This window comes from Lepisosteus platostomus, chromosome 22 (genome assembly GCF_059453375.1).
Source record: "Lepisosteus platostomus isolate fLepPlt1 chromosome 22, fLepPlt1.hap1, whole genome shotgun sequence".
Classification (NCBI taxonomy): Eukaryota; Metazoa; Chordata; class Actinopteri; order Semionotiformes; family Lepisosteidae; genus Lepisosteus; species Lepisosteus platostomus.
This window is the reverse complement of record NC_142632.1, coordinates 10,847,381-10,858,704: the sequence shown is the minus strand read 5'-3', so window position 1 is coordinate 10,858,704 and position 11,324 is coordinate 10,847,381. Positions and strand designations below refer to the sequence as shown.

The following is an 11,324-nucleotide window of genomic DNA, read 5'->3' as shown; positions in this document are numbered from 1 at the left end:
TGCAGAGTATCCTGTAAATTCTCACGTTGAACCAATTCAGTTCAGATACAATATATAGCTCTTTTATGTATTGCAGAAATATTCAGAGGAGCAGTGTTATTGAGTTACCTGTATGAAACTGGGCATCTCATTGATGTTCTTGCCTGAGTGAAGTAAAACCCAATATTATTATATTCCTGCAGTTTCTTTCAAACCGGTAACATTTACCATTAAAAAAAAAACGCGAGAACCCTGATTTTTATTATGTGTTTAATTGTTGCTGTTTGGTCAATGGCAATGGGGTAAATTAAATGGGCGTCTTTTCTCTGGAGTGACGGAAGAGGGCGCTGTTTAATTTGTCGTGAGCGCAGAGGGTGGAAGTTGTTTCCTCGGTTCCTCGCGGCGGTGTTGCAGGAAGGAGTGTGATGTGTGTGAGTCCCGTCTTTTTTTTTTTATAAAAGGGGTGGCATTTCTTTTACATAAATTGGAATATGGGCAAAAAACCTGAAAGGTGCCGAGTTTGTCCGTTAGAAAGTTTAAAAGACTAATCTCGGAGATCGAGAAACGCTGCTGCATAGCTGTATTGCGCGACGTTTCACTCCACGTGTAAAATTGCTGGGATAATTGAACAACAGAAGTACGAGGGTGTCCTGGTCATTGATTGCATCAGGAGCAGTGTTCCAAAATACATTATGTGTTTAAACCCTACCTTTGCTAAACCTTACACGTACTCTAAAAGGGTCCACATGTATATCTGATTTATTAGTAGAGTCCCTTTTTAATTTTTACTTTTAATAAAACATTGCCAATTGCCAAAGACTGACCCATTTTATCGATAAAGAGCTCGGTGTCCTTGCTTTACAAATAGTATGCTCAGATTCTTTAAGAACATGCCTCCTTTGATATCTCGTATGGAGTAACCTGCTAACCAGGTTACACAAGGTGGTGTTGTAATGAGGGTTTCAGTTGGTTACAAGCAGACTATCCTAGAGGGGATGAGTGAATTCACTGAGATCTGTTGAGGAGTGATGACAGGGTTCACCTGAGCCAGACCTTGTCCGTGTGGGTGTATGTGTAAACGGAGCTGAATTAAGATCCGCTGTGAAGTCATTTCAAACTCTATACAGAAATTTGAAGCAGATCTTTCATGCATAATGGTCCCCATCTTTTAATTGGTGTCATCACTCTGCTCTCCTCCTCACCGAGAGCTGGTGTGTGGGGAGTGTACTGGTTCACTATGGCTGCCGTCGCATCATCCAAGTGGATGCTGCACACTGGTGGTGGTGGAGGGGATCCCAGATACTTGTAAAGTGCTTTGAGTGGAGTGTCCAGAAAAGCTCTATATAAGTGTAAGAAATTAATAATAATAATCATACATGAATGATTTATTTTTCTAGGCATTCCAGGATTGAAAAGCACTAGAAATTTTTTTTTTTGGTTCTTTAAAATTGACCTTCAGAACATGAATCGCAGTTGGAGTATTGCCCTCTCGGCCCTTGATGAACCTCTTAATTCAGCTCTTCAGTTCAAACCTGTGACTTGAAGTGGGGTATCCAGAAAACGTGCTATATAAGTGTAAAGGATTAATTATGGTGGGGAGCTGCGTCAGCATGCATAGGCTGCAAAGGAACAAGTAAAGGTTTATTCCCTGCTGAAAAGAGAAGAAAGGAAACGCAACGTTTCGGCTGTGGAACGTTCTTTTCTTCTCTTTTCAAGAATTAATTATTATTATTATTATTATTATTATTATTATTATTATTATTATTATTATTGTTATTATTATTATACATGAGTAATTAATTTTTCTGGGCATTCCAGGATTGCTCATTAATAACACTGCCAATTATTGACCAATTCATAATGCTTAAAATTGCGCATGTTTCAGAGGTGGCCTGCTATTCTGTTTCAGTCTGAGCCCAGCGACGCGTGTCCTGAGAATGAGGTTGTGGCTGGGGAGGAGTGCACCCGTACTCTGTGTGAGCAGTCTGAACAGAGCCACGGGGGTGATCTGTGAATCAATAACCCGTAGTCCCCCCTGGCAGTCCTATCATGCCTCCCTGCCACACCTCTCTGCGCGAGACAAGGACGGGGGGTCACGGAGAGGTCCCGGCGGAGGGGCCCGCGATGGCTATGGCGCCCCCTGTAGGCTGGGAGGTCAGTCTGAGCGCTCGGGAGTGGGGCAGCCGACCTCCAGGAAGAGCATGAGGTTCGGGGGCTCAGCCACAGCCGACCTGGGGTGCAGAACAGGAAGCCGGCTCTCCAGCGAGCTCCGGAACCTGAGCGAGGAGGACTTCCCCAGGAGGAAGCCGAAGGCTCGTGGGGAAAAAGCCCCGGCTGAGGCTGAACTCCGGGGCACTGAAATCGTGTTTGGCGCGGCCCCCTGCCTCCTGGCTCTCTCCCAGGGCAGGAGGAGGCTGTGCAGGCTCTTCGTGAAGCAGGGCCTTGCCCTGCAGAGGCCGGACCTGCAGCAGGCGTGCCAGCAGGCCCAGAGCAAGCAGGTGGAGGTCCAGCAGGTGAACCGGAAGGAGCTGGACAGGCTGGCCTCAGGCAGGGTCCACCAGGGCCTGTGTCTGGAGGCCAGTCCCCTGGGCTACCAGACAGAAGATCCCGCCCTGGAGGGAGAGCCAGGCCGGGACTCGGCAGGGCCCCCTCTCTGGCTGGTTCTGGATGGGATCCAGGACCCGATGAACCTGGGAGCCATTCTGCGCTCTGCCTATTTCCTGGGGGTGGACAGGATCGCCAGCAGCTTGCGGAACAGGTACGTTCCAGACCTGTTTTCCAAAGGGGAGCTGCAGCCCCAGTTTCTCGGACCAGGGGGTAAATCTCGGTCACAAAATAAATGAATTAACGGTATCGCAAAATCTTACAAATTCAGAATTGAGCACAAAACCGGGAAGCAAAAAGTCGCCATGTTGCAAACCCCTTTGTCTCGCCAGGGAGAGAGTGAGAGTTCGTGGAAACTGCAACATGAAGTGGCCCTTCCTGCTCACTAGTCACTGTAATGGCTAACGTAATGTGTTGGACGAGTGAATAAATACAGGTTGTGTAGCAGATATTTCACCGCAGAAGTGTTCCACCGTCATCTTCGTGCGGAATTAACAAGTAGTGTTTGTCGGTAAAACCTCCTTGTAATATTTCTGTTGGATTAAAAGACGTGTTCACAAGCCTGCTTGTATGTCATGTCTTAGAGCCACTTCACCTTCCCGTACATATTGTTGCCTTGTTCTGAGTCACAGAATATGATGCTGTGCAGACCTTGAAATCTGCTCTATTTTGTGAAGTAAATTGGAGGTTTTACAAGTTACTCTGTAAATTGTGCTTTCATTGTGGTTTGAAATGCACTCAAAAATGCCGATTCTTTCTGACCCTGAAATATAAAGATGGCCTTACAGTCCGCCTTGTATATTGTCTGAACTGCATCAGGGGAAAAGCGGCACCTCTTCCCCTTTACCCACAGCCTGGGCAGCAGGTCCTCTTGCAGTAAGCTGCCCCTTCCTGTCGCTTGCTCAGATTGCATTTTGTTCTGAGCGAAGATCTGAGCTTTTGGGTTGAACAAGATTAAATGCACCCCCCCCTACGGTTGTCTTTTTTTATTTTTCGAAATGCAGGACGTGCATGCACAAATGACCACAGTACCACAGAGTGAAAGCGGTCAGTGTAGCAGGTTTTCCAGACAAGAACAAGTATCTAACCGCGTTCCGCGAGTGCGGAAAAGTACCTTAGCCGTGTTTCTTTCCCTGAGAGCAGTGCCTGCAGGTGAACACAACCTCGTGCAATCTTAAGGGGCTTCTCTTTTTTTACAAGAAGACACCTGTGCATTGCATCATTAATGTGTGGACTAGTCTGCAAACGTCACTGACCTCCATGTGCTCTTTCTACCCCTGCATTGTGCTTGCTTGTCTCCGCTGTGTGCGCACGTCAGCTGCCCCTTGACCCCGGTGGTGAGCAAGGCCAGCTCGGGAGCCATGGAGGTCCTTGAAGTCTACGGCTACGACAGCCTGGCGGATGTGCTGAAGGTGATTCTCCCTCCCCCTGCGGACACATGGTAGTGAGCTCCTGCCTTCACTGCGCTGACAGGGCTGCTCTTCCTTAGGGCTGGAAAGGAGCGTTTACTGGGCTGATAACTTGCTTTAACAGCGGCATTTTGTTAATTACACAAGGTGCCTCATTGTGGAAGTGTTCCAGTATATGAAGTGCATTATCTTAGTGTAACTGGTGGAGGAATTCATGGTCTAAGCTAGATTGGCTGAAAGATTTCCTCTAGTTATTAACAGAAGACACCTGCATTACAGAGCAGTGAAGCCCCCTGAACATCAGCAGGGACCACAGAGAGGGCTGGTGTGCTTGACATCTGCTACTGCAGCAGGCATCACTTTGGAAAATCTTGATATTCTTTCCGCTGTGGTGTTTTTACCATCAGTGAGATGTCACCCCTGTGGTGATCTACGGTGGAGGTCTGAATTCTGGGGTTTATGTAGAGTGGATTGTTTCATCCTTGTTGTATGTAAACAGGCCTAACGTTATTTTTAAGCAAAATGAATGACGGTCACGCAGTGCATCCCAGAAAAATTCACAGGTGCATGAAAGATCAGCTCATTTTGTGGTCTGGCTCTCCTGGGCTGTGCTGTACTATGTGTCCACCAGGGGCCAGTAGCAACCTGTCATTACACTGCTTCTACTTCTCTGGGCTCTTTCAGCAGGGCTGTCGCTCACGAGTGCTTTACTGGTTTCCATTAAGTCTTGAAACACTACCATACTGGTACAGGACCTTTCCCTTATGGTAATTATCTCATCTGTGGTGTGCACAGTTCTATCTGCGTACTCTGCATGGTAATGTCTGATCATCTGCATGTTTTGTCTGTGTCCGATACGATTTTTGTTTTTCTCCGATTCAGGCAAAATTGAGCAGGGGCTGGCATGTTGTTGGCACAGTGGGCGCTGCCGAGGCAGATATGGGCATCCCTGTCCTGTCATGTTCTGAATTCCAGCAGACCAAGCCCACTGTGCTGGTTCTCGGTAAGACCGCATTTTCACACGCCGGCTTTGTCGCCTTTCTTCCGGGTTAGGGAACTTCCAACAGTTTCCACTGGAAACGCCTCTTTTTCATCCTTTAAAATTTAGCTTCAGGAAATAAAACGCAGTTGCAGTCTCGCCCTCTCTGCCTTTGATGATCCCGACATTCTTTTAATTCAGCTCTTCAGTTCAAACGTGTGACTTCTAGTGTAAAGAACTATTGTTATTATACATACATGTCTTTTTCTGGGGACTCCAGGGATTGCTCATGCTCGTTAATAAAGCTGCCAGTTGTTGACAAACAGCCTTCACTCTCTGTATGATTTTGTAACCACTAATTGAAGAGGAAGACTGCAGTCTTCTCTAAATGAATATCCTGATGTTCTCGTGATCAGTTTGAACTGACCCAGACTGGTGACTTGCAGTTTTTGCAGCAGCCAGACATGTGAACTACAGAGGTTTTAGAATGGTACCCTGCAGCTTTAAATGAGAACAGCAAGGTGATCTCAAGCGTGGTTTTGTTGTTGTTTTTTTGTTGCATTAGTACCCATGACTACAGCCAGACACCTTGTTTCACTCTGAGAGTCTCAGTCCTTTGCTCAGGGGCACAGCAGTGCCCTGTCTGGGATTAGAACCTGTAACCTCCCGGGTGTGAGCTCTGCTGTCCCATCTTCCTTTTTCATATTACCATTCAGTTAAGTCGTCTTTAATAAAATGTGGCAGGATCTTCTGTCTATGGCTACCTGGTTCTTCAATAAAATGCCTTAAAAATTAACACAAATACAGAAATGAAATGGAGGTGCTCACGTAAAGAGAAAGGGAGAATAATTGATATTCTGAAAGGGGGAAAGAGTATACTGTATTGCAGACAAGCATAGGTTTCTGCAAAAAATAGTCGTACTTCTTTCCGAAAGAATTGCTTTTTGCCATCAAATGTGACCTGTGTTCTTATATGACCAAGTGTGATTTGAGAGTCTGGTCTCTGGGTGTCTTCTTCTTTGCTGTCTGTTCTGGACACACAAGTGCCTCGAGAAGCTCAGCTCCTCCCCAGAGCCTGAAACAAGGAGCAGAGCAGCCTGTAGAGGGCAGCGCAGGTCGGGTGAGCCTGCCGGCCTGCTCTGACCCCGGCACCTGTGTCTCCTCAGGCAGCGAGGGCGCCGGACTGACCCCCGAGCTGAGGGCGCTGTGCCAGGCTCACCTCACCATCGCCCCACGCCGCGACCTGCACCCCGGCGTGGAGTCCCTCAACGTCTCCGTGGCCGCAGGTACCCCTCCACTCGTCTGTCGGGGGGCCGTCAGGGGCCGGAGACCATGCGGCTGCTGTTGCTCGTAACTGATCGGTTCTCCGAATCCCACCCAGTCATTTCTCCGAGGTTTACTAGAGCAGCTGCGGATTTTCTTGCTCCCAGCAATTTGTACAGAGATCTCAGTCCGGAATTCATCCCCTCTGGGTATCTTCTGTTGGCTGCTGCCCGCGGTTTCGCTGTTAGCACAGGGGTCTCTACAAGGGAGGAGTAAATGCATGCGTGTAGGGTTACGGTAATACGGTCAAGCACTTGCAGACACTCCTGGCTCAGCAGTGCCAAGGAGAGCAGCTCTGTTGCCTTTGCTCGCTCTTTTTTTACTGCAGTGATTCTCTCCCAAGGCGGGTGTGCCCTCCTGTCCGCCCGCAGTGTCTGGAGAAACGCCAGCTGGTTCAGTAGTGTCACACACGACTTCCGAAATACTGATGCTGTTTAGCTTTAACCTCATCGCGGCTCCCAGAGGTTGGCATCGCCTTGCCGCTATGGCCGATGTCAGAGGCACCAGTCAAAAAGTACCTGGCACTCCCCGGCTCCACAGCAGTGGTTCCACATGCGCAGGAGTTTATGAGAAACGTGCTCTCCAGATTGGCTTGCAGGTGTGTTCTCCAGGTCTCCCCATGCTCTGCGCCATATCCTAAGTGTTTCCTGATTATTTTTTTTCCCTCTTTCATTACCTCATAGGTATTCTGTTGCACTCTCTGATCTCCAGCAGGAGGAAGGAACGGTGCTGACCGCTGTACTGTGTTTGCTTTGGATGCGATCCCAGCCCGCGCTACAGTGCTTAAAGACTGGATTACGGCATCAATTAGCAATCGGAGCATTCGGGGACCTGATTGATTGACTTTGCTAATGCTGTGCGGCGTGCTGGCGGGGCTGCGGGCTGCAGGCCGCGCTGTTTGAACAGCTGTGATGGGGCCGGTCCCAGAATGCTGAGCCACGGCATTCCGTCACTCCGGGGACGAACCCAGAAAGCAGCTGGCCGCTCGGGCGCCGCTCGGCCGAGAACGTCACCTGTCCCTATTCTCCCTCTGCGGCTTCTCTCTCTTCTTCTCCTCCGATCTGGTGCAGGGCAGGCCGGGAAAGACCTGTGTCCTTTCAGGGCAAATGTTGCGTCTGTACACACTTGGATACAGCCTCCAATGCAGAGCATGGTGCGGGACTTTCTACCTGTTGAACTCTGCACGGAGGAGAAGTCGGCCGTTGTACAGCAAAATAAATGAGTCATTCTGAAACGGCAGTGCCAACATGATTTTTTCCTCCATGTAACCGGATGCGTTTTGCTGACCGAAGTCGAGTTTGTTTGTGCTGCTCTTCGGGATGGCTTAAGCGTTGTATTCATGCCATTTGCCTCTTGCAGACGCAGGGGGTCGGTGTTGTTGGGTCTCCTCTCTCCGGCCATTTCCGGCGTCGGTTCTGAGCCTGCGGGCCGTGTCCTGCCGCCGCTTGCCCGAGAACATCACCTGTCCCTGTTCTCCCTCTGCGGCTTCTCTCTCGTCTTCCGATCTGGTGCAGGAAGCAGGTGGCCTGCCCACGCGGGCACTGAACCTCAATTAACGGATTGCCACCCACGCAGGAGCGATAGACGAGAAAATAAAAGATTGAGGCGGTGGTTGGGGGGGGCAGTGGCGTAGCACGGTCTGTTTTAGCCAAACACAGCCCCCCCACTCCACTCCACCTGGCTCCTCCTCAGCAACAGTAGCCGTCCGTAAACAGGACCATCCTCGGGGTCTTGTTACTTCCTCAGGTGCAATTAACGCCTCCCATCTGCTCACCGGTGATTAACGATGTTTACAAATATCGCTGCGTCTCCCGCCTCTCGCCACCGGACGCCCTGTCATCTGCGAGGGTGGGCCGGCGTCCTGGCGTCAATTAGCCAAACTTAATTTTTTTTACCCTCCTGAAAGTGCGCTTGTGTGTGTGTCGGACGGGATCCGGGCTCAGCTGCTGCGGAGTTGTTCGGGGGTCAGCGAGCCAGGCAGGCCTGCGTCTGGGATGGGGTTCCTGGCGATGGCGGGAGAGGTCCAGCAACAGTCCGGGGGATAATTTGTGTTAGGAAAAATGTACCGTGTGGAGTGTATTGTCACACACACAGTGGATCTCTGAATGGCGCAGGAAGAGCTGTGTGCCTGGTGATTTCTCTCTCGGGTTGGGTCCACTTTTCAGTGCCGGTCGCATGATATCGGACCCAACCCGCCGGTTCTTTCTGCGTTTGGACCAGGATGCTACTAGAACAGCACCCTCAGTGCAGAGGAGAGCCCCTAGGAGCACACCGCCACCGTTGTCGCCTGGGCCCTGTGGCCGCTCAGGGTAACGGAAGGCATGTCTCTCTGCGGCGCTTGCGCGGACACGGTGCCAGTCCACCCGTTGGACAACCGCCTTTCGTGAACCATTGTTTGTTTTTTTTATTGTAAAACATCACGCCCACCAACAGAGTACAACAATCGGGAAAGGAGACCCCATTCCCCCTCTCTCCCGCCCTCCGGCAGCGCGCGCTCAAAAGGTCAAGTCAGCACAAGGGAAAGAAAGCACGCCAAACCAGCTGTGGACGTCAGGGAAAGAAAATGGACGACGGCTGGAGATTTGGTATTTCCCGGGAGTGAACAGTCGGATCTCTATTCCCTTCCAGGCTGAGGAAAATTTCCAGACACGCGGAATCCAAGAGGGAAAGGGCCCAGAGAAACCAGGGAAGAGTGGTAGGAGATTGCCGGCACAGTGGAGCTATCATCTTCCTGGCCGCTGCCGTGCCGGGAATCATGGGAACCCGGGATAGAAGAGTAAAGACGGATGAGCTCTAACGAAATGTCGGCTTCATAAAAGCTTCGTAAACCTTCACTGTACTGCACCACTTAGGTAAATGAACCTGCGGCAGCCTAATGAAGAAATGTAGCTTGCTGAGCTTGGTTGTGTAGCTCGCTCTCTCTGGCGAATATTGTTAACGGATATCAATTAGGGGAAAGTACTGAATTTCACAACTGTATTACTAATTGGCAATTTGCTGCCTTGGAACAGCAGTATCCCGTTATTTATGTTTTGTGCGGTAATATCCTAAACAATCAGAAGTATTTATAAAACCGGGGAGTATAAAGTCTGCTGCAGGGGTGATATTCCTTTATGCAGGGATGTTATTTCCCAAGCTGTGCTCTTTGTAAAGGATCTGTTTTAGGAGATACTCCCCTACAGTGGTTGTCGGTTTGCAGACATGGGTTTGGAAGCAAAGGTAAAGTACGGAAAAGACAATAAAGAAACCCGTCATGTGTAATAAGTCATAACTACGAAGATGCTTTAAAATGCTGGCTGTTACACTGGAGGGTTGTGCAGTAGCATCTTGCTTCATTTTTATCAGTGACCTACGTTGCTCACCAAGAAGGTAAATTTAGTGAAGTATGAAGTATTTAGAAACTGGTGCAAATGTTATTTTTAGATAATATTTTTAGATCATTTTTTGGACCCCAGCTCTCTAGGGATTTTATCCCTTTTTGCATCTTTTACACCCCAGAATCAAATGGGGATTTTGATATATTTAAGATCCTGAATCCTCACATATTTGTGAATTTTATATTTAGCATCTCCAGCTTTTTTTCTGGTATACCACCTGGTTTAGAATCAAAGATTGTTTTTACATCTGGGCTCATAGCAACAGTCCACATGCGGAGAATGAAGAGGCACGATCCGAAAGGTTACAGACATGAGGAGTTCATGCAGCCCAGCTAGCCTGTTCTGTAGATAGCAGTTCGTCGATCCAGGATCTTCTTGAACGAGGCCACACTTGCAAGTCCACCCTCTGTATGAAGAAGTGCCCCCTGTTCCAGAATCTGAGTGCTGTTCCGCTTAGTTTCCACTTGCGCTGTCTGGTTGGTGTTTCACTGTTGGTTCTGAAGGAAATAACCCGACCCCGATAAAAGCTCTTTCAGGCCGTGCTCGGTGTGCGCGCGGCAGAGCACCCACAATTCTGTTCACCCAGGCCGGGGCTGAGAGGGGAACAGCAACAACCCACTGCCGCCTCTACGTTCCCCTCGACTGGCAGGGAGTGGAGACTGAGAAGCCTAACGGAGAAATGACTGGTTCTAGCGCTGCCAGGGAAACAAAAACTATCATCGGGCAAAGCTGTGTTTCAGAGAGAGTGTCGCTTAGTTCTGGAGCTTATTAAGGCAGTAAAAAGGCGCTGTTGGAGATCCTGTGGGCCAGAGACGCAGCAGAACGAGGCGCGGGGCGGCGCGACGGCTCCAGATGCGAGTGGCGAGGTGGCCCTGCCTTTGAGGCGCCGTCGTCGTGGGCAGTTGGCCGCTGTCGTCTGGGCCAGAACTGCCGCTGTCGTTCTCTGCCTCTAAAGGCCATTTCCTTTCCACGCATTTCAGCGACTTTCCTGTAGACCTCTCGCCGGGTACGGCCACGGCCGAAGATCCACTTCCGAAGGGCGGTCTGCGGGAGGTGGCGCCCGGGAAAGCCACAAGCTCACTTTGTCTTTGGGGCGCTGTCCTGGAAGAGAGAATCTGTCTGTGCTAGGACAGTGGGAAAGCCTCACTTCGGGGCTGTCCCTAGAGGTTCATGAGCCACTGTGCCTGTTGTACCAGCAAAGGGTTTTTTATGACTTAATTTATCAATTATTTTACCTGCCATTTGCTCATCTAATTGAGGTGCCAAAAATAGAACATGTATGGAACTCCAAAGCAGGAGCAGTAAATACAATTTAAAATGAATTGTAAAAAATTGTAGAGTAAAAAAACTACAATGGGAAAGCTTTAAGAAAATTAATCTTCAAAAAAGGAATTCATTGGTCATGTACATCCCTCACACAAAAGGCTTCAACAAATATTTATATGACTACCTAAATTCTCATTTCTGTTAGTGTAAAGATCATGGCATGCTAACTGAAGCCTATAATTTCTTCTTACAAAATATCTGCAGCTATGTTTAAATTTTGCCAATAAGTACTGTACCACTTAATATAATCACTGCACCGTCCGAAAAGAGCCGCTCAAGGTTATATTTCTGGGGAAAAAAAAGTTTTATTTAGATCGTAATGACACA

The 11,324-nt window shown here is 49.1% G+C and overlaps 1 protein-coding gene across 3 annotated transcripts; it reads left to right on the top strand.

The window, feature by feature from the left end:
* The first annotated feature begins 38 nt into the window (after positions 1 to 38).
* mrm1 (mitochondrial rRNA methyltransferase 1 homolog (S. cerevisiae)) lies at positions 39 to 7,528 on the top strand. Of its 3 annotated transcripts, none has more exons than XM_088616329.1 (6): positions 39 to 406; positions 1,889 to 2,737; positions 3,902 to 3,995; positions 4,875 to 4,995; positions 6,138 to 6,257; positions 6,978 to 7,528. In XM_088616329.1, exons 2-6 carry the CDS (start codon positions 1,917 to 1,919, stop codon positions 7,025 to 7,027), a joined length of 1,206 nt encoding a protein of 401 aa, XP_088472455.1. In that variant the 5' UTR covers positions 39 to 406; positions 1,889 to 1,916; the 3' UTR covers positions 7,028 to 7,528. The 3 variants fall into 3 exon arrangements, with proteins under 3 accessions (XP_088472455.1, XP_088472456.1, XP_088472454.1); XM_088616330.1 differs by having other exon boundaries at positions 39 to 410; XM_088616328.1 differs by having other exon boundaries at positions 39 to 410; positions 1,865 to 2,737.
* Positions 7,529 to 11,324: the final 3,796 nt, after the last annotated feature.

Bases quoted from the DNA above. Each gene is read 5' to 3' on its own strand.
- mrm1 (XM_088616329.1), top strand. From the start codon at position 1,917: ATGAGGTTGTGGCTGGGGAGGAGTGCACCCGTACTCTGTGTGAGCAGT. The intron at 3,996-4,874 runs GTGATTCTCCCT...TCTCCGATTCAG, and splicing joins GCCTGGCGGATGTGCTGAAG to GCAAAATTGAGCAGGGGCTG. The intron at 4,996-6,137 runs GTAAGACCGCAT...GTGTCTCCTCAG, and splicing joins GCCCACTGTGCTGGTTCTCG to GCAGCGAGGGCGCCGGACTG.